Here is a 26536-nt window from a genome sequence, read left to right on the forward strand (position 1 = left end):
TCTTTCTCAAAAGTAAGTAAACATTAAAAACTTTTTTTTTTTTTAAACAGAAGGCAGTTATTTTCTTTTTTTTTCAATATATGAAGTTAATTGTCAAATTGGTTTCCATACAACACCCAGTGCTCATCCCAAAGGTACCCTCCTCAATACCCATCACCCACCCCCCATCAACCCTCAGTTTGTTCTCAGTTTTTAAGAATCTCTTATGTTTTGGCTCCCTGCCTCTCTAACCTCTTTTTTTTTTTTTTCTTCCCCTCCCTCATGGGTTTCTGTTAAGTTTCTCAGGATCCATGTAAGAGGGAAACCATATGGTATCTGTCTTTCTCTGTATGGCTTATTTCACTTAGCATCACACTCTCCAGTTCCATCCATGTTGCTACAAAGGGCCATATTTCATTCTTTCTCATTGCCACGTAGTACTCCATTGTGTATATAAACCACAATTTCTTTATCCATTCGTCAGTTGATGGACATTTAGGTTCTTTCCATCATTTGGCTATTGTTGAGAGTGCTGCTATAAACATTGGGGTACAAGTGCCCCTATGCATCAGTACTCCTGTATCCCTTGGGTAAATTCCTAGCAGTACTACTGCTGGGTCATAGGGTAGGTCTATTTTTAATTTTTTGAGGAACCTCCACACTGTTTTCCAGAGTGGCTGCACCAGTTTGCAGTCCCACCAACAATGCAAGAGGGTTCCTGTTTCTCCACATCCTCTCCAGCATCTATAGTCTCCTGATTTGTTCATTTTAGCCACTCTGACTGGTGTGAGGTGATATCTGCATGTGGTTTTGATTTGTATTTCCCTGATGAGGAGCGACGTTGAGCATCTTTTCATGTGCCTGTTGGCCATCCGGATGTAGAAGGCAGTTATTTTATACTAAGCAGAAGAGAGAGGGGTGACTAGGTCTTTATGTGATGCTGACCAAAGTCTAAGTACCATGAAGTTTCCTCAGGAGAGGCAAAGAACCTGGAGAAGGGAAGTGACTGTCACTGAAACCACCTTTTCTAATTTTTGCTTTTAGTAAATGAGATCTTGGTTGCCAGTTCCTTTTGATCCCAGCTATATGGTTTTCCCAATTTGCTATTTGGTTTTTCATCCTTAGATATTTATTTGACAAGGGTGAGTCTCTCAGGTACCATTATTAATCTTAGGATCTGTCTTCTATTTCTTTGACTTTAATTTGGTCTACACCATTGCTGATGCTGCATGTTGAGCTATTTTGATAGTGATACCTACTTGGAAGGATTCAGTGAACATTTTTTGCATTTGACTAAAAACAGATTGTGGAATGGTTACATTTCCTAAATTGTTCTGCTTTCTGGTTTCTTTCCCTAAAGGAAAAAAAAAATCAAATTAGACCTTATTAAAATGAAATATTTGGCTGTTAGGAGCTGTTTTAGGGTTGCCAATTGTAATTCTTTTTTAGTACAAAGGTAAACAGCAATAGATTGGTAAAAAAATTTAAAAAAACCAACACATTAAATAAATTTAAATTTAGACTTGTGGGGCTGTTAAACTATTCACTTTTCTTCAACTATGGTTTCATCATCTTATTTGTAAGTGATAGAGTATTTAGATGATGTAACCATTATTTAAGTAGTGAAGAAAGGAAAAATCTCCAGAAGTAAGTTGTCTGCAATAGGTAAATGTTGAAAATCTTCTTTTTTTTTTAAATAGTGTCCATTCCTTGCTTTCAACATTTTGTGATGAATAACTATTTGTGATTTTAAACAGGAATAAATCTTGGTATGGCACACATGGATGGATCTAGAGGATATAATGCTAAGTGAAATAAGTCAGTCAAAGAAAGATAAACACCCATATGATTTCACTTATTATGGAATTTAAGAAACAAAAAGAAAGAAAAAGACAAACAAGCATACTCTTAAATATAGAGAAATAAACTGGTAGTACCAGAGGGAGGGGTAGGGGGATTAAGATTACACTTACTGTGATGAGCACTGAATAATGTATAGAATTGTTGAATCACCATATTGTACACTTGGAATGAATATAACACTGTGCATTAATTATACTGGAATTTAAAACAAAGGAAAAAAAATCTTGGTATGTCAAATGTTACAATAAAAGCAGCTCATCTTTACTGAGTATTTTACTATTTATCAAATACCATTCAAGCATTTAGTATGTGTTAATAAGTTTCATCAAATCCCAATGAACAAGTACTGTTATCACTCTCATTTTACTGATGAGAGAACTGAGACAATGTAAGTAACTTTCTTAAAATTACATAACTAGTAAATGATGGAGCTAGGAAAAACTGGCATTCTGGTGTAAGAGCCTTCACTCCTCACTTTGAGCATATTTAATAATATACTCATTCTACATATGAGCTTCTGAAGGATCTATGCTTTTAGACATTAAGTAAATTCGAAAATAATAAATGGTTTAGGGGGAATTAATAGATTGTATATGTAATGTCAGAATAAAGGATTTTATATAGGTCTCTAAAATTTATGCTGTAAACAATCTGTACTTGTTCCCAAACTTGGCCGTGCTAAGAATCTCTGGAGGAGTTTGTGAGGGGAAAAAACAAATTTCTGGGCCCCATTCCATACTACCTGAATTTGAATCACGGGGTTCAGGACTTCAGTATATCTGTATTTTTAGCCCAGCATGAGGCAGACATTTATGCACCAGTGGTACATAGCATATAGCAAAATAGACTAAAACAAAAAACATATAAGGATGAATATTACAGTGGCTAACATTTATAGAGTACTTTCTTGTATTATCTCATTTAATCCTTATAACAACCTTGTGAATTAAGTTGGTATTATTACTCCATTTTGTAGATAAGGAAACTAAATCTTTTGGCCAATTTAACATGGCCGAAGTCAAACAGGTAATAAACACATGATAGAACAAGGATTTGAAAACAGATCTGTCAGACTACAGAACATAGAACATCCTACAATTGATTCCATCCTATAATAGTGGATTATAGACCAGAGAAATATTGAATACGAATTATTACTGTAGTTTTTTTTTTTTGTTTAAAAAAGAAAATATAAAAAGAAAGTATAAAAATTACTGTTTGTATGCCATCTCTTTTTTATCCATTTTCTATTAATGACAGTAGGTCATCATATTTGGTAAATTCCCTGGGGCCAATTGCACCATTAAAAATTTGGTTAATGCATATATGTAACTGAGATTTATGTTGAGGCTCAGATGAGCATATATGTATCTCCTCCTACTTCTCTGATAACTTCTTTTTAATATATTCTCTGATTTTGTTTTTCGTACATACTCCTTAAATACTGACATTCCATAGATTCCATCATGAGCCATTTCTTTGTTCACATTATCCTTCATTTTGGATAAACTTAATACATTCGTAAGACTTTTGCAAAGACTTTTTAAAAAGTTGGTTTTATAACATAAAACATAAAGTGTACCATCTTATTCTTTTTTGAGTAAATTAATAGTGTTAAGTATATTCACATTGTTGTGAAACAGATCTCCAGAATGTTTTCATCTTGCTAAACTGAAACTCTGTACCTATTAATCTACAACTTTACCTTTTTCCCTCCTCCCATTCTACTTTCTGTTTCTATGAATTTCACTATTCTAAGTATTTCATATGAATAGAATCATACAGTAGTTGTCATTTTTTTGACATTTGACATTTTTTGGCTTATTTCACTTAACATAATGCACTCAAGGTTTATCCATGTTATTGTCTGTGACAGTATTTCCTTTTTTTAAAGCTGAATAGTATTCCATTGTATGAGTATACCACATTTTCTTTTATATATATATATATTTATTTATATATAATTTTTAATTATGTATACATTATATATATATATATATATATATATATATATATATATATATATATATATATAACCTTGACCTTGAGGTTAAGACCTGAACTGAGATTAAGAGTCAGATGCTTAACTGACTGAGTTACCCAGGTGTCCCTGTTTTCTTTATTCATTACTATTGATGGGCATTTGGGTTGCTTCCACCTCTTGGCTGTTGTGAATAGTGCTGCTGTGAACATCAGTATACAAGTATCTCTTTGAGACCCTGCTTCCAAATAATTCAGATATATCCCCAGAAGTGAGATTGCTGGATCATTTGGTAGTTCTATTTTTCCCAAATACTTTTCAAGTAGATGACCCATGACTCCAAAGTCAGAATATTGAACTCACACATTTTACATTCTTGATCTCTTGGACATGTCTTTTTAAAAAAATTTTTTTTAATGTTTATTTTTGAGAGAGAGACAGACAGACAGGGTGTGAGCAGGGGAGGAGCAGAGAGAGAGGGAGTCACAGACCTGAAGCAGGCTCCAGGCTCTGAGTTGTCAGCACAGAGCCCAATACGGGGCTCAGCCTCACAAACTGTGAGATCATGACCTGAGCTGAAGTTGGGCACTCAACCAACTGAGCCACCCAGGCGCCCCAAGACATTTCTATATGAATGTTCCAAGTGTACTTCAAAATCAACATGCCTATAACTGAAAGCCTCAAATCTCCCTATCCTCACCAGCCTGTCACTTTGCTCATGTTCTTGGGTTCATGAATACATATTCATTCATGTATTCAGTATATGTTAACTCACAACACCTAGGGACCAGGCATTGTTTTTGGTGTTGAGGACACATCAGTGAACAAAATAAGGTCATTTGGATCTCACAATAAGGATGAGGTTAGACAGATAACACAAAAAGACAAACAATTTGTTAGGTAGAGTGTTATGGCTAAGAGGTTCTCTTTTAGATAGAATGGTTAGGGAAAGTCTCTCTGAGGTGACCTTTGAGTAGAAACCTTACTGAAGTGAGGGAGTGAGATATGTGGATATCTAAAGAGCATTGTAGGCAGAAGGAAAAATAAATATAAGGGGTTTGATGTGGGAGCATATTTCACTTGTTCAAGAAATTGTAAGGAAATCAGAGCAACTAGAGTAAGTGAACCTCAGGGATATTGTAAGAAGATGATGTCAGTGAAGGAGCTGGAGCCAGCTAATACAGTCTTCTTACAATGTCAGAATACAGTCATTGAGTTTTACTCTGCTGGTATGGTAAGGCATTAGAGTATGGAAAGGGTTTTATTTGACTTGACAATTATAAGCATCATGGTGGCTTCTGTGTGAACAAGCAGTAAGCAAGTGAGGCAAAGACAGTAGCAGGGAGACCAGTTTGGAAACTGCTGAAATCCAGAGGAAAGATGATGGTTTAGATAGGGTGGTAATCGAGGAGATTCTACATTTTGCAAGTAGAATTTCTCATAGGTCAGATGTGGAATGTGAGAGAAAGGAATTGAGGATGACTATATATTTTTGACTTGAGTGACGGAATCTTTAGAATTGCTTGCCAGTTGTGATGATTGGGAGGACTGGAGCAGGAATAGTCTACTCAGTTACCCAAGCCAGAAGCCTGGGCATCATTCTCAACAATTTTCTCTTTTCAATTCGTGTTTCACAGTGCTGACCAAATGATGTTCCTGAAGGGCAAATTTCAGTTGCAGCAGTTGCCTGCCCATTATCTTCAGGTTAAGTAAAACTTTTAATGCTTGTATTTGTACTGCTTCTCATAATCTACCTCTTGCTTACCTTTCCAACTGGCTCCTCACTGCTTCCTCACCCAAACCTTTGCTGAAGCCACACAAAACTAGTTTCCACTTCTTGAATGGACTTACAGAAAAAAAAGATTTTTTTCCCCTGAATGCTCTTACTCAGCTTTTCCCCCTAGAAGAGCTCTGCTGTAACATTTGGTTCAAACATCACCCCTTCTTCCCAGCTTTTTCCTGGCATTCAAATTACTTCCACTGTTTTGCCTTTGCCTTCATTTAGTATCTTATATATTCCTCTATTGAAGTTTATGATCAGTGGAAGGAAGAGTTATCAATAGAGTACTTGAAGAAGGGTTATCATAGTGATGAACATGTTTGGAAAGTAGGAATTTGAAAGAACATTTAGAAGAGGATAAATATAGTAGATTGTTGGAAACAGTCTGTTACAGATATTTACAGAAAATTAAATAATCATTTGTGGAAAAAACTTTCCTTTCTGCCCAGAAAGAAAGAGGGAGAAAATGGTGTAGAGCATCTTTTTTGAGGCCTCATTGGTTTCCCACCATTATCTCATATTCTTTCTCTAGAACTCTACAATTTAGTGTGGACATTTATATCTACTTTTGTTTCTTTGGCCTGTCACTTTTGTAGCTGGGAAAGTTTTCATCCCAAAATGGATCCTTTTCTTATAGCTCCTTTGATTAACAGAATACTAATAAGGTCTGTGAAATAATAGAAAAAAATATATTGGTCTCTGTCCCTCAGTTTCTGACACAGAGCTTCTAAAACCCTTATAATTTCTTAAGTGATAAGGATAATACTAGTGGCATCTTTTGTTCTACTATTTCATTTTTGACCCTAGTTTTTTTTTTTTTTTTAACATTTATTTATTTTTGAGAAAGAGACAGAGCATGAGCAGAGAGGTAGGGGCAGAGAGAGAGAGGGAGACACAGAACCCGAAGCAGGCTCCAGGCTCTGAGCTGTCAGCATGGAGCCCGACGCCGGGCTCGAGCTCATGAACTGTGACATCATGACCTGAGCTGAAGTCGGACGCTTAACCAACTGAGCCACCCAGACGCCCCTTTGATCCTAGTTCTTGACCATAGAGCTCCTAAATCCCTTGGAATTTCCTGGGTGATACAAGTGTCTTTTGTTCTAATGAGGAGACTTTTGGGCTCCTGGATAGTTTCAGGATGGGGGCTGGTCACCAGAAAGACCAAACCATGATTAGAAGCTTCAAACTATCAGTCCTACTCCATCCTCCAGGAAGGGGAGAAGGACTGGAAATTGAATTAGTGATTGATCATGCTTACGTAATTGAAGCTTCCATAAAAATCGCAATAATGCAGGTTGGGAAGCTTCCAGGTTGGGGAGTAGTATATGTGGAGGGAGAGTGTGCCTAGAGAAAGCATGGAAGCTCCGCATGCCTTCCCACATACCTTTCTGTAGGCATCTCTTCCACCTGGCTTTTCCTGAATTGTATCTTTTTATAATAAGTCAGTAAATTAAGAAGTAAAATGTTTTCCTGAATTCTTTGAGCCGCTCTAGCAAATTAATTGAAGAGAGGGTTGTGGGAATCTCTGATGTATGGCAGGTGGGTCAGAAGCACAGGTAATAGTCTGGACTTTGTGATGAGCATCTGAAGAGGGGTGGTGGGGAGTAGTTTTATGGTCCTGAGCCCTTAACTGGTGGGATCTGATGCTGCTATCTCCAGGTAGATAGTGTCAGAATTGAGTTAAATTGTAGAACACTTAGCTGGTGTTGCAGAATTGCTTGGTGTATAGAAAACCCACACATCTGGTGTCAGGTGAAGTAGTATTGTTTGTAGTGGAGTATTGAGAGTAGAGGAGACACACAGTGTCCCTCCATCTCCCCCCAATACAAGATTAAAGGTGAAAATTCCACAATTCATAGCTGTAGAATGATGGGCTCTTACAATTCTTCTGATTGGCTCTACTCAGGGTGAAATCATGAGAGGAGGATGATTTTATCAATTTAGTGTGGACATTTATATCTTCTTTTGTTTTCTCAATACTCAGAATAGTTCCAGATGATTAATTAAATATTTGTGGGATGGGTTAATGTTGGAATGAGTGAATGAAATATCAAATGAATGAATAAGATTCATGAGTGCTATGTAAGTACAACACAGTGGAAGAATCATTGAGACTTTTAAGGCAAACCAAGAAACAGACTTCAACTATAGAGAACAAACTGATGGTTACCAGAGGAGAGGTGGGTGGGAGGATGGGTTAAATAGGTGATGGGGATTAAGGAGTGCCCTTGTGATGAGCACCGGTGTTGAATCACTTAGTTGTACACCTAAAGCTAATATGACCCTGTATGTTAGCTGGAATTTAAGTAAAAACTTAAAAAAAAAAATAAAGGAAGAAAAATCATTGAGAAAAAGGTAGTGTGAGTCAGTTAAATTTTCTTGAAGAAAATGATTCACATCTGGGTCTTCAACTCCATTAGGCAACAATAGGCATTCCTTCCTTCATGATCCCATATTGCCTTTCACATTGCTTTACAATTAGTTGTTTCTATAACTGCCTGTCCTGGGAGGAATGTGTCTCATCATTTTTATATTTTCTCCAGCACTGTGCTCAGTGAATAAAAGAATGAAGGAATTTGAACTGGTGGAAAAGAGGATATTCTGTAAAGGATCAGTATGATTGGAGGAGAGAAAGTCTGTATTTGTTTGAAGAATTCACTTGATGGCAAGATCAGAGTTGTGAATGCTAAAATACTAGTACTGTACTTTGTGGACCCAATGTTTATTTTTTAGTTATTTTGAAAATATTTTGAATCTGACATACCATAGAGTAATTTCAAATTTAACAAAAGTATACTAATTTTAGAAAGTATTTTTCTATATATTAAGTATGTTCAGGAGATGGAAAAATGGATAATGGACACAACAAAGCCAGTGTTAACAACAATAATTATTATTCTAGTTCACAGGCTTTCCAAACATGTGGAATATGTAGAGTTGCCTATATTCTTAATTCTGTCAACTAATAATATATACGATTATATATATGTATATGTATAATGAAAATGTGTTTATTCTATCATCATAAACTTTTAAATGTTTTTTTCTATTTATAAATTCTTGTAACTTAAATGTATTAAATATTTATTTTTACTTATCTGCAATCAGTAATTTGGAGATTAACCAGCTGAGGAGGCTGCTGATAAGAATAGAGCTGATGAGGGGCGCCTGGGTGGCTCAGTCGGTTGAGCGTCCAACTTCGCTCGGGTCACGATCTCACAGTCCGTGAGTTCGAGCCCCGCATCAGGCTCTGTGCTGACAGCTCAGAGCCTGGAGCCTGCTTCCGATTCTGTGTCTCCCTCTCTCTCTGGCCCTCCCCCCATTCATGCTCTGTCTCTCTCTGTCGCAAAAATAAATAAAAATGTTAAAAAAAAAAATTTAAAAGAATAGAGCTGATGATAATGCTATGATGATGTAATCATTGAAGCCTGGAAAAATGGTGGTTTGTTAGTAACTAATGTGTATATACTGAGAATAATGAGTATTATACTGATAATCCTATTTTTGTACTTTAAACACTGTTTCAAGAGTTATACTTTATTTCCCATGTATTTTTTAGCCTTTTATAATCTAATTTTTAATAAAACTTAAAAAATATGTTTAATAATCTCTTCTTAGGCCTCATAATATTAGACTATTTTCACATTTTTCAGTTTTGTCTAATCCTTCCCTACAGTACCTTCTTTGCTCCCTCTGTGACATATTCATGGTTTTTGCCCTTATATCTAACCCTTCTATATTAATTTTTGTCATTAGATTTCTCTTATCTTTTTCTTACATGTATGAATTCCCCAATACTCTATCTCTCTTCTTTTCACCAAAGAAGAAAGCTATAGGGAGGGAGAATTAAAATATTTTTAGGGCTTCTTTTATTTGCCTTTAAACATATATAGCTTTAATTAATCTACCTCTGAATTTTTAAATTACTTTTGTCTCCATTTGGATATTACCTGAACTGCTTATAGTAAAATTAATTATTGAATATATTTTTGTCCCTGCTAGAATGCAAGCTATGTTATATTTATTAGTATATCTCCATTGCCTAGCACAGAGCTTGGTATGTAGTTGGCAATTAATAACATACTTGTTAACTAAACAAATGATATCCTACTGTCACTTCAAAGTTAACATGTTCAAAATTGAACTCTTCTGAAATTTTCCTTTGCTTCTATATCCACTCATTATTCAGTGTCCAGATCGAATGCCATCTCTTTTCTGAAACTTTTCTTAATCCTCATAAAAATCTCTTTCCCTATTCTATATTCCTTTAGCAAATTATACTTTTATTGTACCTTCATTCTGGATTGCATTTACATATTTATGTACAGAATTTATTATGTACATAAGGTTGAGGTCAGAAACTTAACTTCCTATCCAAAATGAAATACATTATTTAAAACAATCTAAGATCTTAGAAAAAGAAAGTGGAGGTATGTTACTGTTCCTGAACAGTGTTGTGTCCTACCCCTTCTTGCTAGTTTTCACTTATCCTTCAGTCTTGGTTGAGACATTATTTCATCTAGGAAGCTTTTTGAGCTTTGGTCACTTGGCTGTGTGACTTGTTTTGTTTTGTTTTGTTTTTCATTTTTGTACTCCCTATCATCCTTAATTTAACAAATAAGTATTGAGTGCTGTTTAGTTCCTGCACTGTGCTAGGCAATGGGGATAAAGTAGTGAACAAAATTGTTATTGTCTTGTCTGTCACAGAGCTTACACCCTGTTGAGAAAGACAGACATAAAACAACCACCAAATAAGTAATTATTAATTACGATGAAGGAAAAGCACAGGGTTCTATGTGAGCATAAACCTATATAGATGGGGGTTGACCAAAGAAGTATTATTTGAAAAAGTGTATCTAACAGAAATTTTGGTTATCATTAAGATTTAGCCAGACAAGAAATGAGGAAAGGGCATTTCAAACAGACATAATATCTTCAAAAGACATAAGAACAAGAGGAACTTGATGCTGTTGAGGAACAAAAAGGCCCAGTTTGGCTGAGGGTATAGTTCATTATAGAGATGAGGAAACAGGCTGAAAGAGGTTCAGTGATTATAGAACATATTAATATCATAAAATTAATAAGTGGGAAAGTCTAGATTCAAATTTTGGACTTTATAAATCCTTAATATTCTTTCCATTACACCTTGGCATTCCTGAGTGAAAATTTGAACACAGTCTTTCCAAACTCTGGTATTTTGTTTCTTTTCCAACAGCACAGAAAATTCTCTTACTGTTTTCCTAATTTTTAGCAAAGAAGATATTTGTATGTGGAACCATTGCTGTCAAGAGAAAAGAGATAATTGACCTGGCTGTAGACAGAGATGCTTCCATTGCATTTGTGGCTTTGAAAACCCATGTTAGCATGTTTGGCTCAAAGGATTTATGAGCCTCCAGAGTTGTCAGGGTTCTATGGAATCCACTCTCTGTATTAATATGTGAATTTTTCTTTCTCTCTCTCTTCTTTCTTTCTTTCTTTCTTTCTTTCTTTCTTTCTTTCTTTCTTTCTTTCTTTCTTTCTTTCTTTCTTGCCAGTGGGGCATTACAACTCTCAAAATTTATAGGAAGTACCTTACACTCTACTCTGTTTCCATTCTACAGAATAACATTGTAAACTTGACCCACTTCTGGCAAATATTTAGATTAATGTTTCACCAAATACACAAACTCCTTTTGGGAGATGATTTTCAGGCAGCTGATAAAGCATTGAAGTGTTAGGTTTTTTGTTTGTTTGTTTTTTCATTTTGATGTGGACTTGGATGGGCATGGAGAGGGAAGAAGTTGTTATGATGCAGAGGCAGAGTTGAAAATGCAAAGTTTTTCCTCCAGTGAATCTTCTCTATTACCTGTAGTGACAATCCAGGATGTAGCAGCCTGTTTGCTTAGTAGTCTGCAAAAACGTCCATATCATGTCACCTCTGTGCTATGTTCTGAGTAATTGGTGACTTGTTAGCATAGAGACCAACTTCAGGAATGTTTTATGGAAACTTCCCAGTGATGCTCCTGCCTCCTTTTGTAACCTGGTACAATTGTGGTATTGTGTTTATCAAAGAATTTATGCCTCTACGTTTTTTCCTTCTAGATGGTCTTTTTATGAAGATTTATAATTATAACATGAAAGAGTGAATTTAATTTCTGAGCTAATTCTAAAATTCTTATTGGAATTTTTCATTTGTGATTTTATATCTTAATCTGAAGAAGGAAATAATGTTAAAAATACTACTTTATGGTACTGATTTTACTTGTTCTGACATTCTTAAACATTGGTTTTTGTGGGTGTTTTGCTTGAATGAAGACTGGAACTAAGCTTTTTATGACTCAAGATTTGGGTATATTATATGCCAAATGCATTTTTTTCTTAAAATACGGTTTTATTATAGCAAGTAGAGAAACATTTTAGAGAATATTTTGTATTACTAGGGAAACATTTAGTATTTGTTTACAGTTTATTTTCCAAAATTACACTTATTTTCCTGTATAGTCTTCTCCACCCCACCCCATCTCTGAGCATTTTTCTGTTTTTGTTTTTGTTTTTTGTTTTTCTGTTTTTTTGTTTTTGTTCTTTTGTTTTTTGTTTTTTGTTTTTTGTTTTTTTTTTTTTTTTTTTTTTTTTTTTTTTGTTAAATGGGCTTCTCTGTTTTTTGTTTGCAGGCAGCTATCAATGGTGTAATACCCCAGGAAAATGGCATTCTACAAAGGTATGTTATAAGGTGCTTAATGATAGGTTGAGAATTTAGCAAAGCAAAAAGAGACAATTGTTAATCTTTTTGTTTCGCTTTTTGATAGAGCATTTGATACAGCATTCTTTGGTGTAGAAGCTCATTAATATTGTTACTGTTCTTAGAGACATTTTTATTATATCAATTTCCTAAAGTCTCTAGCTTTTAACTGTATTATGTTATTTCAGAATGGGTGGTACTATTTTTAAAGCTGGTTTTATTTTATTTTTAGGAAAGCTTTTCGGGTGCCTGGGTGGCTCATTCGGTTGAGTGTCTGACTATTGATTTCAGCTCAGGTCATGATCCCAAGGTTGTGGGATTGAGCCACGTGTCAAGTTCTGCACTGAGTGTGGAGCCTGCTTGAGATCCTCTCATTCTTTCCCTCTGCACCTCTCCCCTGCTTGCCTGCACACTGTTTGTCTTTTTCTGTCTCTAAACTAAAAAAGAAAGGAAGAAAGAAGGCTTTTCAAGGTCATATTCTAATTCATAAAGTGGAAAGAACTGAATCTCAGCAGCTCTAAAACATGGTTATCATCTACCAATTCAGCCTTGTCTCCAACCAGTTTACTACATTCTTTTTCCCACTCACTTTTGTTTTCTAAATTAAGTATATGATAACTTGCAACAATTTCAGTAAGTTCTTAATTGATGAAACTTCCTAGAGCATTGAACTATTTCATCTGAAGAATCCATTGTTAACATATGGAATGGTCTTCATGGTTTTGTGTCATTGCCGGAAGGTAAAATTGGAAGATGATGCCAAGAGAACTCTAAGTTACAAAATAATAATTCCTTAAATTAGAAGTAACTTTTCTTAAGTTTTCTTTCCTTAAAATTGGAGACTCTGGTTTGGATTAAAAGAGGACACTTATAAAGTCATAGGAGGTAAAACCATTCTCCCTTCCAAGTGTAGTTTAATTACTTGATTCCCCCCCATCCCCCATTCAAACTTTGGCTTGAATTTTGGTGGCTGGGATTTCTAAGTCACTGAAGCATGATCTGCTAAGTGCAGATGAGGCAAACAGAAACAGCAGACTAGAATGAGGTTGTTTTGAAGAGAAAGAAAAGTGCTGTTGCAAAACTGTCAAAAAATTCACCATGAATTGCAAAATATGCTGTACTTTATAGGAAATTGTCTATATTTAGAAAGGAAGCAAATTTTGTTTGGTACCAATACTACCCTTAGTGATTAACAGACCTGTTCCCTAAAAGAAACAAAAACAAAAAAACAAAAAAACTGTGAGAAAGACTTTCCATCCAGAGTAAATGTGGCTGATTTCCAGAGTCTGTACCAAAATTTTTTTGTTTACTCTTTTCTTCTTTTTTTTTTCTTTTTTCCTTTTTTCTTTTTTGGTTCAAAAGCATTTAGTTTTATTGAAACCCTTGTCTAGAAAGCAAACCAGGTGATTACAGGAACTTCCTTCATGATCTTTTTTTTCCCCCCTGCCTTGGTTTAAAAAGGTTTAGACTGCTAAATATGGCTCCAGTTTTATTCTTGAGTAAATGTTATTCCACTTTTTGTGCCAAAATTTTCTTGCTAATCCCTTGTGGATTCAGCTGCTGGGTTCTGAGTACATATTGGATATATCTTAACATTAACAGTATTATGCTATGGGTGAACTGTAGAAATTCCTTCATCCCTGGAAACATTCCACCTCTCCTGTCAAAGATGATAGTTTTTGCTTAATATAAGTAGAGATACAGCACTAAATTGACTTCTAATGAGGTTACTATAATATTTGAGGTTTAACTTTCATCAGAGTGGGTTTTGTTTGTTTTGTTTGCTTGTTAAAGCAATGACTTATGTGCACAGAAGAAAATCAGTTGTATCTAGTAATAGTCTTCAACTCTTTCCCTTCCTAACCTTTTTCTTCAGCTTTGAAATCAGTGTGGACTTGACATAACTGAAAATTCCTTTTGTAGATCTACTGACCAAAGGAAAAGAAAATGTTAATTTCTCATTTACTTAACACCGAAAGTGGAAGACACAGTAGTAGGAATGGTATATGCAGGTAGTTAAAAGGATTTTTGTTTATTTGACTTTTGTAGTAAAATTGAATATAGTCTGTGAATACAGCTGACTCTTAACTTGTCAGTTCATACCTCAACAGAGGAAAGAGCTACCAAAAATATTTTTTTAATATGAATTACTTTTGGAAGGAGAACAGCCCAATCCCTGTGCTTTATAGCTTTTCTTGAAATCAGATATTTGTATGAATTCAAAAGTGGGAATATGGTTTTTAATGTAACCATAAAGTTCAAAGCAAAGAAATTAACATTTTCCTAATGCTTAAGGCACTGTGTCAGGTAATTGACATATATTTCATCATTTAATACTTATTATAACCCTCAAGAGGTAAGTGTTCATATTTCATAGATGAGGAAACTGAAGGGTAGAGAGTTGACATAAATTTACTCAAGTAAATTTACTCAGTAAACTAGACAATGTCACACCTTTGTTTTAAGATTTTTTCCTTTGGGTAAAAAAGTTGGAATTTATACACGTGTGTAAGGTCTTTATCCCACAGCTTTGTTTTTACAGTTACTATTTTAGTTGTAAGCAAGCAAAGGCAATTACGACTATTTTAGTCGTAAGCAAAGCAAAGATGTTACTATCCCTCATTTTATAGGTAGGATAAGGCATGAAATGACTTGGCCCAGATGATGTAGCATGATGTTGATAGAGTCAGGAATATAAGCAAGTCTTCTGCCTCATCCTCCAAGGCTTATTTCACTAGACAGTATACTACTAATACCATATGTTTATAAACTGTGTAACTTATGCTGTCATAAATGTAAACAATTTAATCATAAAACATCAAATGTGTGCATGTTTATTTACTACATCTTGGTATAATATTTATTTAGCATATTGTCCAGAACCTTTTTAAACATTATTTTTGCAGGCAGTTATTGTTAGAAGGAAGAGCTAATGAATTACTCATGTTAGTAGACAGCACATGCTATGTCTTCTAAAAATTAAAAAAAAGTTTTTTTTAATGTTTATTTATTTTTGAGAGAGAGGGAGACAGAGCGTGACCAGGGGAGGGGCAGAGAGAGAGGGAGAAACAGAATCTGAAGCAGTCCTCAGGCTCTGAGCTGTCAACACAGAGGTGGACATGGGCTCAAACTCACAGACTGCAAGATCATAACCTGAGCTGAAGTCGGATGCTTAACCAACTGAGCCACCCAGGCGCCCCTGTTTCCTAAAAATTTTATGAACCAGTAGTGTAATTTTCCTCATTGACTAAGGATGGTGTTTATCAACTCATATTTATTTTTTGACCCAGGCAGATATATTGTATGTTTCTTTGTCTATTATTTAACTCATTGAGGGAACCTAGAGAAGACCAGAAAATAGTCCATTGTAGAGCAGCAATCCAGTTTGGTAATCAGGACCTTTCATCTCACTTAGTATCCCTTCATTTGCTAGTTGATTCAATAGTCTGAGGAGTACAGAACTGCCAAGTGGCATTCTCAGGTTCTAATTCTGCGAAAGTATTGTGGAAACATTACATTTTTTGGGAACTGTGATCTCTGAACCACCAGAGCCTAAAGTAGCAGGAAACAAAAATTCTGTTAAGTTGTTAGGCATAATAAAAGGAACCACTACCACTGCTTAATTCTCATACCCATGTTTTCTGGTAGTATGAGAAACATCATAGTTTTGGTCACTGATATAAAGCATACACCACATCCTTTAATGTGGAGCCTCAAGCTTTGAGTATGTTGTCTCCCAACCTGTGCCATAACTGTCTTCAGCAGGACATTCCACTGTTTTGACAAGCTAGGTGCTTCAGGGTAACAGGATATATGAATGATACCAGCACTATACCTCTTTTGCTGTGAAATGAGTTCCTTGTTTAGAACAAGGGGAAGCCATATATCAATAAGCATTTCCTCAATACATGAATGTTGCTACTGGCAGAATCATTACATCAGGGAAGTCAATTTCATATCCAGAAAAGTGTCTTTTTAAGTGAGAACAGATTGTTTCCTCCTCCATGATAGAAATGATGCATTACCAGATCCCTAAGGAATGATGCCATATTAGGGGCTCAGTATTAGTCTCTGTTGGTAGCAGTTTAGACACTCAGTAGTTTCCGTAGCCAGATTCAGACTTGGTAAGGGGAAGTTGATATTGTGCTCTACCTAACCTCCCTCCTTTTGGCATGACTACATTATACATTAATGTATTGAACAGTCCTAGGGTAGTAAGGGAAAAAAGCTGACTCACAACAATAGAACATTGTTATCTTATGCCACACTGAGAGCCTTTTTTCCCCAGCGGATAGCCTATAGGCAACATTCCCCTAAAACATATATTCACATTCTGTCCATTCTAAAAGATCCATTTTCATAAATTTCCCCCAGACTTCCTTGTCACCTAATTTTCTTTTATTCTTTCCAAGTCCTGATCAGCTGGCCAACCTATAAGCTATTGCTTGTGATTCAGTATAGATTTGTACCTCAGGCAATCTCTCTTTCTAAATGAAAAGGTCAACCTGTGGTACAATATCAAGTTCTCCCCACAGGGAGGCTTTTCTTTCACTGCTATCTTTTTGGGATATCTTTGTTTGGAGGCTGTTACGCTTCAGCAGTTTGTTTTTGGTTGGTGTGAGCATGTATACACAACCATCTTTTCTTTTCCCAGTCTAAATCTTTCCTTCCTCTGTTAACTTAGTTATCTCTTATTATTGATGGGAAGTGCAAGATACAGCCACTGCCTTTTACCCTGACTTGTTTATGACCACTGAACCCCAGAAACTTCACCAAGGTGGTGAGATCCTGCATTTTTGAGGCATGTATCTTCTAATTTGATAAGATAAAGCATCTCAGTGCTTGCTACTATTGTTCTTCAGGATCAGTTCACATTGTTATCAAAGTAATGTTGTTTTGTGGAATGCTTGGTGATCAAGATCTCCCTAGACTAGATTATTATGCTAGAGAGAGTTTACATAATCTTTTAGAAAAGGCAGTGAAGGTATATTGTTTACCCTTCTGGGTAAAAATAAAATGCTTGTCTTGGTAATTGCAAATTAATATAGAGAAAAAGATCTGTTTCCTCCTGTTATCCCTTCCTATGTAGTAACCCTAACTCCATGGATCAGGAAGCCAATATGGGATGTCTGCCAGTTACTGAAGGTGTCTCTTTGAATTATACATTCAGAATCTGGAGAAGAAATTGCATGATAGGTTGACAGATTGTTTGAATATAGTATGAGTGGACTTGGGCCAAAACTTGATTTACCATCATAATCTTCCACTTTTATATCCCTAGGAATTAGTATCAGTTTAGAGTTAGCATCTAGTAATCCCCTAAAGATTTAGATATTTTCCTTTTATTGGTACACAGGCACTCTAGTTAAAGGCTGCAGGTCTCTTAGGTGAAGTCTTAGAGGAAAATTTATAATATATATGTGTGGTCCTGTTGCATTGTCTTTGTGGGGATCAGGGGCTTTATGAAACAACTTGTGTTTGGAAACTGAGAGTGACTATGACTCTCCTTTGTGGTTATGGACCTCAGGTTTTAGGCTACCAGGTCTAGGGTTTCTCATGGTTTTAGATCAAGTAATATTTTAGTTGGCTGACTTTTAATTTTGTTCCTTAGATATAATCATGTTCAGTTAAATACTTCTAAAGATCTCTGGAGGTTGAAATCTTCTGATTGCTGCGTTTTGTCTCTGTTGTCTGTTAACATAATTGTTCCCACCTTCTTCTTACTAAATTCTGCCATTTGACCTCAACACTCTGGCATCTCATCATGCCCATTAGGGAGGCTTATTGAGTGGTTTCATCTCCCCATGTCATTCCCAATCCACAGAAGACAGCTTCTACAGTTTTTTTTAAGAAGGCAGACGCTTTTACAAATAAATGTATTTCTGAATGCTTTAGTGCAATGTCCTCTGGGACCTCATGGGTGATGTACTAGGAAGATATATGTATGTTCAGATTGTACATGGTAATCCACTTAAGCTTTATTTTTCTAAGCATCTGAATTTCTTCTACATTTTGCCAGGAAAGTTTGGGCATTTCATCCTTATTAAATGTAGACTCCTTTGGGACTTAAGTTTCAGTCAACAAGCAAACTATTAGAGGTACTTAGAGCTGCTTAAGCAAACATGTTATATTTGGCCCTACCCAAACTCTTTTGGTCAAATTCGCTTCCAATTGATTTCCTTGCCTGTTCCCTAGGTTTTTACTGATACAATTTATCAAAATTTTATAATTATTTTTGGATTTAAGCCCTCGCTCAGTTAAAACATTGTACTTACTTTCTTGGAGCCTACCTCAATTTGATTTTAGAGGCAAGAAGGAATGGTGGGGGTAGGTTTTGAGAATAGGCATCCCTTTTCAAGGCAATGGTCTCAAGTAAGATCATTACTAGTTTTCAACAAGAGGAGGCTAACTTTAGTCATGTTTCTGCTTACAGAAGAGGTTCAGAAGGACACCATGGATTCAAGATTGTAACCTTCATCTGAACCCATTTGGGTATCCTCATTCCATATTTTAGGATCCCACTCCTTTGAAAACTGTGCTGTAATTTTCACAGAAGAGATTTATGAAGTATATATATTCAACTTTCACTATAATTATGCAAGCTGCAAAATTAAATTTTGTGTGTGATTCTCAGCAGGATCATACCTGTGGTTATAGGAAATAAGAAAGTGCTACTTCAGAAGTTCTATAGCTTTCTTCTCATGGCTTGAACTGAAAGTTAATAACCCTAAGTGTGTCATTTTCTTCTGTTAAGCTTTCCATTAGATTCAGAAGCAGCCAGCTCCTAGTCTTTATTGTCATTACTATCATAATGGCCAAGTGCAATAGCCATTTGGTCCCCTTAGGCACTTGTTTTAATAGGCATGTGATCATAATGAACTGTAAGTGATAATGTAATTAATCATTATGCCAGTGCATGACTTGGATCACTAGCATCTCATTTTCCATTGGCAAGGAGCTCAGCAGTGTATTGAAGGTCAAGGACATAATCAAGCCAATTCCTGAATTTTGTTTCCTGTGATGCCTCCATTATCAAAAAAGAAATGGGTATTTCAACAAAGGGAATTTAATGTAGGATTGGTTACACAGGTGTGGAACAGTAAAAAAGTAAACTGAAAAAACTTTGATATAATAACTGCTTCAGGAAGTCAGCACTCTTAGGTCTAGGTCAAAGGGATTAACAGAACTTTGAAGCCCCGAGGAGCCCTTGGACCCGAGGAGCCCTTGGACCCGAGTGAGGATTAGGCCACTGTGGAATGCATACTGTTTAGCTGCTACTGGTATCTGAGGAGATGTCAAGAAACTGGTTATATGAATGCTGAAAAAAGCAGGAGACTGAAAGCTACAGGATGGTACTGATAGAAATATATGCAAACAGGAAGAAGGAAGTCTTTCCTCCTCTCCTCACAAATAATCCCTAGCTAGTATCCCCTATATGCAGAATCTATTAGGGAAACATATGCCGAAATAAATAGAATTTTGGAGAATGCTAGCACCAGCATCATGGTATAGACTATAGAAGAATGAATTTGGGGGTGCCTGGGTAGCTCAATCAGCTTCCCAACTCTTGGTTTCAGCTCAGATAGTGATCTCATGGTTTGTGGGTTTGAGCTCCATGTTGGGGTTTGAGCCCCATGTTGGAGCCTGCTTTGAATTCTTTGTCTCCCTCTGTCTCTGTCCCTCCCCTGCTCGCACTCTCTTTCTCTGTCAAAAATAAACATTAAAAAAAATATTTAAAAGAAGAATGAATTTGGAGTTAAGCAAACAGTAAGTCAGTGACCAGCCTATTAACTTCAGCTATTTTTCCGAGGTTCTGAGAAGTTGTGACAAAATTTAGAGATACTAAGTAACCTTACACAACATTCTGTTCATAGATATTTAGGAGCTCAATTTGAATTCCAACAGTTATAGTCTTTCCTGCTTTGGTCATTTTCTTTTCCATGTCTTCCTTCTAAGATTACTTTCCTTGAGCTTAACAGCTGGGAGTTTTGGGTTTTGTATTTGCATCAGTGATTACTAGAGTATCTTAACTCTGAGATCTAAGCTAGTCATTTTCACACTTTTTTGGCCAGGACCTACAATGAGGAATGCTTGGAATCCAAAACACACATATGCAAATATGTATCAGGATCAAAAAGTTTAGGAACCAATACTTGGTCCAAACTATTAAGTGCCACATGCTGATAATGTGTTTCCTATCCTGTTCTTTAAAAGACTGATCACACAACTCACTAAATCAATTTTGTAATATAAATTTGGTTAACACTAATCAAAGCAATAGTGTGAAGTAAATGTAATTTTTTTTTTCCTGACTTGAATGAATACTGCTTATTTGTGTGTTTTTAGTCATTCTTGGTCCTGTTCAGGTTGCCAGTCCATTGTTTTTCCTCAAATTTAGGGTGAGAAAAAGGATGTTTTAGAATAGAGCTTGTGAGCTTGTAGTTTTAGTGGTGGAACATATATACAATAATGTATCAATGGAAGCATTCCTTATATTCCCTTCTTTCCTTTTCCTCCCAGCAATGGGGGAAAAAGTGGCTATATATGATAAATTAAGTGAGAGGAAAACCAAATTATTTAATAATTATTTCTTTACTTATTTGTTAAATATTTAAGTACCTTCTCTGTGAATTCTTGAGCTCTAGGCAGAAAATATGGCCATTAAAAACACAAATGGGAACTTTGCCCTTGTGGAACTTATATTCTACGGGGGTCTTAAATGTCAAATGATTAATACCAATTATAATTGTTGGTGGTGAGGAATTAGAACCAGTCTAAGGTAGTGAAACATGCTCTGAGTTGAAAAATGTTCAATCTGAGATATGTATGAATATAATTAACTAGAAGAAAGGTGGAATATAGGGATGAGATGGGAAGAATATTCTTAGAAGGAATAGTCTGTGTTCCCCCATGAAATGGGAAGGATCAAGGTAAGATGGAAGAAATGAAAGGCTGTTGTGGCTATTAGCATAGAGAGATGGAGATAGCATAGCAAGCTAAGGATGGGAAGGTAGATAGGATGTGGATCATACAGGGACTTATATGCCTCTTTAGCTCTGTATAAAGACCAGAGGGGAGTATCGAAGAAAAATGATATTAAGACATTTCTGTCTTTAATTTCATTTTAGTGGTGATCTGGAATGACATGCAGGGGAGCAAGGGGTACATAGACATTAGGCTTTTGCATCAAACCATACATGAGGTGCTTGTGACTTGCCCTAGGGTGTCAGCTTCAGAGGGGAAAGGTGGATGACTTATGACTTAAGATGGTGTCAAGGATAATGCCAGGAGTTTCTGGTTGGGTGGCTAATGTGAGGAATAATGGAAGGAGGATCAGGCTTGGGGAGACATTAAAGAGTTAAACTTTGGATATATGGAGTTTGAGGTTTGAGATCTTACTAGACACCAGGCATTGTGCTAAGCTTTTCATATGTTTACCTGATTTAATCCCTGCAAATATAATTAATTTTCCCATTTTACAAATGAGATAACTATTAAGTAGCCAGAGCAAAGATTTTATTTTTAAGACTTGAACGTGTTTAAATGTTATTGAGAAGAATCCAGAAGAGAAGGAGATGTTGAAGATACTAGAAAGGAAAAGCATAATCCATAATGCAAAGCTATTAGAAGATGGTTTTAGATTTTGTATAGATAGAATGATGTCTCCTCTGTTTTATAGAAAAAAAAGAGTACATATGATGGGTAGTTTGTGGATTTGATATCAGAAAGGTAAAGGAATTTCCTCTTGATGGCATGCATCCGTTTTCTCTGCACAGTAGGAAAAAAACCATCTTTTAAGATTGAGGAGTGCAGGGCACCTGGGTGCCTCAGTTCGTTAAATGTCTGTCTCTTGGTTTTGGCTTAGGTCCTGATCTCACGGTTTTGTGAGTTTGAGCCCTGCGTCAGTCTCTGCTCTGGCAGCACAGAGCCTGCCTGGGTTTCTCTTTCTCCTTCTCTGTCACTGCCTTTCCAACTCGTGCTGTCTCTCTCTCAAAATAAATAAATAAACTTAAAAAAAAGTTTAAAAAGACTGAGGAGTGTGATAGGGAGAATGGAAGTTTAAGGATGGTAAAGTTATGAAATAGTTTTGTGGAAAGTAGAGTTAATGAATTAAATAATGTGCTTCAGTGAGTAAATGAAAGTGAATGAAGACAGTGTTCTTAATTCATAGAAACTAAAATAATGTTTTACTAACATTAACAATGAGGCAAAAACCTGATTAAATGCTAAATGATATGTATGATACTGTTAATAGACATAGAAAGGCAAGGATGGGAGGGAGAATAATGTGGCCTTCAGTCGCTAGGAAAGATTTTATGGAGGAAGTACAACATAAGATAGGAAGATCAACACTAGCCAGGAATGGAAATGGATCCTTAGTGGTAATTTGTAATGATTTGGTTGATGATAATCCTTTTTATGTCAATATTTCAGTGACTATGGAGGTGAGACCATACCAGGACCTGCATTTGATCCAACAAGTCACCCAGCTTCAGCTCCCGCTCCCTCTTCTTCTTCAGCATTTCGACCTGTACTGCCATCTAGGCAAATTGTAGAAAGGCAACCTCGGATGCTGGACTTCAGGGTTGAGTACAGAGACAGAAATGTTGATGTGGTACTTGAAGACAGCTGTACTGTTGGTAAGGTTTTTCCTAACATAAAGCCTTCATAAATAATTTCTTAGGTAAATATTTCATTTTATATCCTTTTCTTTTGAGTTGACTGCCAATAAGAAGGGGGAGAGAGCAAATTGAAACTGATATTTTCCATACAGATAATTATGCTGCATTTTTAAAACACTGTATTGATATTGAGGCAAGTTTGAGAATAATTTTTTTGTTCCACTTATATGAAATAGTGTAAGATGTTCTTTTAGGGCAGATGCAAATCAAACTTTAAGTATATTGTGTATTGGACTTTATAGCTGAAATCCATTCATTTTTCATGTTATGGTTAATGAGAAATCAGAAATAAGACATAATACCCTTCTCCCTGCCAGCTTTTCAAAGGAAACTTAAAGTGTATGTGTGCCATTGTTGGACAGATTTTGCCAAATTTCTACAGAGAAACTGTGTTGAATTCACGTTTGATTCAGATTATTTGACCCATTACTGTAGTTTTGCCTAAAATCTAAATTCCAAATCTTTCTGAAATTTTGCCTTTGTTCTTTTTTAGGGAGATCTTTCCTAATTGTATTTAATTTTATTAATTGAAGTACACTACAGAGAAAAAGCTAAACTGTTAAAAGATTGATCATTCTCAAACACTAATCAGATTGTTATTCCCTTACTTAAAGCCATTTAGAGACTTCCCATTGGTTTAGGATAAAATTAAAGTCTTTTTACCATGGCCTGTTAAGTCTCTGCTTGATCAGGCCCCTGTTCCATTTCTGGTTTTCATCTGTTACCACTTTTGTCCTTGCTCACCATGCCTAAGTTCTTATGGACTTGTTTCAGTTCCTTGAATAGGTTATTAGATCCTTTGTACACATACCTTCTTCTGCCCAGATTTCTTTCCTAGTCCATCTATTTCTTCCCATACTCATTCCCATGCCCCCAGTATTCTCCTATAGATTCCTTCCCCTGCTCCCAAATTGTGGTAAAGGAAAGTGCATAATATATCTATCCTCTTAAATTTTTAAATGTACAATATAGTTTTGTTAACTATATGTACATTGTTGTACAGCATATCTTGAGAAAGCAGAACTTTTTCATCTTGTATAATTGAAACTTTGTATCCATTGACTAGCAACTCCCCATTTCCCCCTTCTACCAGCCCCTGGTAACCATCATTCAACTTTCTGCTTAGATTACTTTGAATACTTTAAATCTATTCTAGAAGTGGAATCATACAGTATTTGTCTTTCTGTGTCTGGCTCATTTCACTTAGTATGATATCCTCAAGTTTCGTCAATATTGTAGCAAATTACAGGATTTTCTTCTTTTTTTAATGATGAAGAATATTCCATTGTATGTATATTCCACATTTTCTGTATCCATTTGCCCATCTGTGAACATTTAGGTTGTTTTCGCCTCTTGGATATTGTGAATAATGCTACAAGAGATTGCAAATATCTCTCAAGATTTTGCTTTTAATTCTTTTGGGTAAATACCCAAAAGTGGGATTGCTGGATCATGTGTGGTTCTATTTTTAATTTTCTGAGGAATGTTCATACTTTTATCATAATGGCTCCACCATTGTTACTTTTTTCATAATGGCCACACCATTTTACACTCCCATAATGAACAAGGGTTCCAATTTCTCCATGTCCTTGTCAACACTTGCTATTTTCTGCTTTGTTTTTGTTTTATAATGGCCATCTTAACAGGTATGAAGTGATATCTCATTGTGGTTTGGGTTTGGATTTCCATGGTGATTAGTGATGTTGAACATCTTCTCATATACCTGTTGCTAATTTGTATGTTTTCTTTGGAGAAATACCTATTCAAGGCCTTTGCCCATCTTTAAATCAGGTTATTACTTTTTTGCTGTTGGATTGTAGGATTTCTTTATATATTTTGAATATTAACCCCTTATCAGATATATGCTTTAGAAATATTTTCTCCAATTTTGTAGGTTGCCTTTATACCCATTGTTTCCTTTGCTGCACAGTTTTTTGTTTAATCTAGTCCCACTTGTCTATTTTTACTTTTGTTGTCTATGCTTCTGTGTTATATCCATGAAATCATTGCCAAGACCAATGTTAATGAAGCTTTTGCTTTATATTTTCTTCTATGAGTCTTATAGTTTCAGATCTTATGTTTAAGTCTATGTTTTTTTTTTTTTTCAGAATTTTATTTAAATTCTAGTTAGTTAACATCTAGTGTAATATTGGTTTCAGGAGTAGAATTTAGTGGTTCATCATTTACATATAATAGCGAATGCTCAACACAACGTGTGCCCTCCTTAATACTCATCACCCATTAGCCCATGCCTGCCTACCTCCCCATTTTGAGTTAGTTTTTGTGCATGGAATAAGATAAAGGTCCAATTTCACTCTTTCACACATGGATATCCAGTTTTCCCTACACTGTTTGTTAAAGAGACTATCCTTTCCCGATTGTGTAGACTTGGCACTCTTGTCAAATCATTTGACATATATGTATAGATTAATTTCTGGGGTTGCTACCTGTTCCATTGGTCAATATGTTTTTCTCTAGGCCAGTACCACACTGTCTTGATTACTTTGTAAAATGTTTTGAAGTCAGGAAATATAAGGCCCCCAGCTTTATTCTTCTTTCTCAAGATTGTTTTGGCTACATAGGGTCCTCTGTGGTTCCATATGAATTTTAACATTGTTTTCTGCAAAAATGTCTAAAAATGCCATTGGGATTTCGTTAGGGATCACATTGAATCTGTAGGTTGCTATGAGTAGTATGGTTATTTTAACAATATTAATAAGTCTTTCAATCCATGAACATGTGATGTCTTTTCATTTGTTTCATCTTTACTTTCTTTTAGCATTGTTTTGTAGTTTTCATTGTGCAAGTCTTTTGTCTCTTTGGCTAAATTTATTCCTGTGTATGTTATTCTTTTTCATGCTACTGTAAATGAGATAGTTTTATTAGTTTCCTTATTAGATTATTTGTTGTTAGTGTATGAAATATAACTAGTTTTTGTATGTAAATTTAGTATTCCTGCAACATTGCCAAATTTGTTTATTAGGTCTAGCAGGTTTTTTTTTTTTTTTTTTAATAGGATCTTTAGGGTGTTCTACATATAATATCATCTGGAAACATAGATAATTCTATTTCTTGCTTTCTGATTTGGATCCCTTTTATTTCTTTTTATTGTCTAATCATTCTGGCTAGGACTTCAGATCCTGTGTGGTATAGAAGTGGCAACAGTAGGCATTCTTGAATTGTTCCTGATCTTTAGAGGAAAAGTTTTTGGTTTTCACCATTCAGTATGATATTAGCTGTGGATGTTTCATATATGGCCTTTATTATGTTGCAATAATTTTCTTCTGTTTCTAGTTTGAGTATTTTTATCATGAAATGTTGGAGAATTTTGTCAAATGCTTTTTCTGCATATTTTAAGATGATTGTGTAATATTTTTCTCATTTCATTAATATGGTATATATCACATTGATTTCCATATGTCGAACCATCCCTTGTATCACATGCATAAATTTCATTTGCTTATGGTGTATGATCTTTCTAATGTGCTGTTGAATTTGGTTTTCTAATATTTTGTAGAGGATTTTTGCATCTA

At 35.5% G+C, this 26536-nt stretch overlaps 1 protein-coding gene across 4 annotated transcripts in view; it reads left to right on the forward strand.

The window, feature by feature from the left end:
- The window catches only part of FAF1 (Fas associated factor 1), a 514818-nt gene that overhangs the window by 143957 nt on the left and 344325 nt on the right, over nucleotides 1–26536 (forward strand). For 2 of the 4 annotated variants that reach the window (XM_053895524.1, XM_019449338.2), the window contains exons 3-4: nucleotides 12254–12300; nucleotides 22756–22961. In XM_053895524.1, coding sequence (XP_053751499.1) covers nucleotides 12254–12300; nucleotides 22756–22961 — 253 coding nt within the window. Of the gene's footprint in view, nucleotides 1–5460; nucleotides 5528–12253; nucleotides 12301–22755; nucleotides 22962–26536 lie in introns of all 4 variants that reach the window. The other 2 variants (XM_053895525.1, XM_053895535.1) reach the window with 2 other exon arrangements.

The sequence above is a fragment of the Panthera pardus genome, unplaced genomic scaffold (genome assembly GCF_024362965.1).
Source record: "Panthera pardus isolate Hobbes unplaced genomic scaffold, ASM2436296v1 HiC_scaffold_11, whole genome shotgun sequence".
NCBI lineage: Eukaryota > Metazoa > Chordata > Mammalia > Carnivora > Felidae > Panthera > Panthera pardus.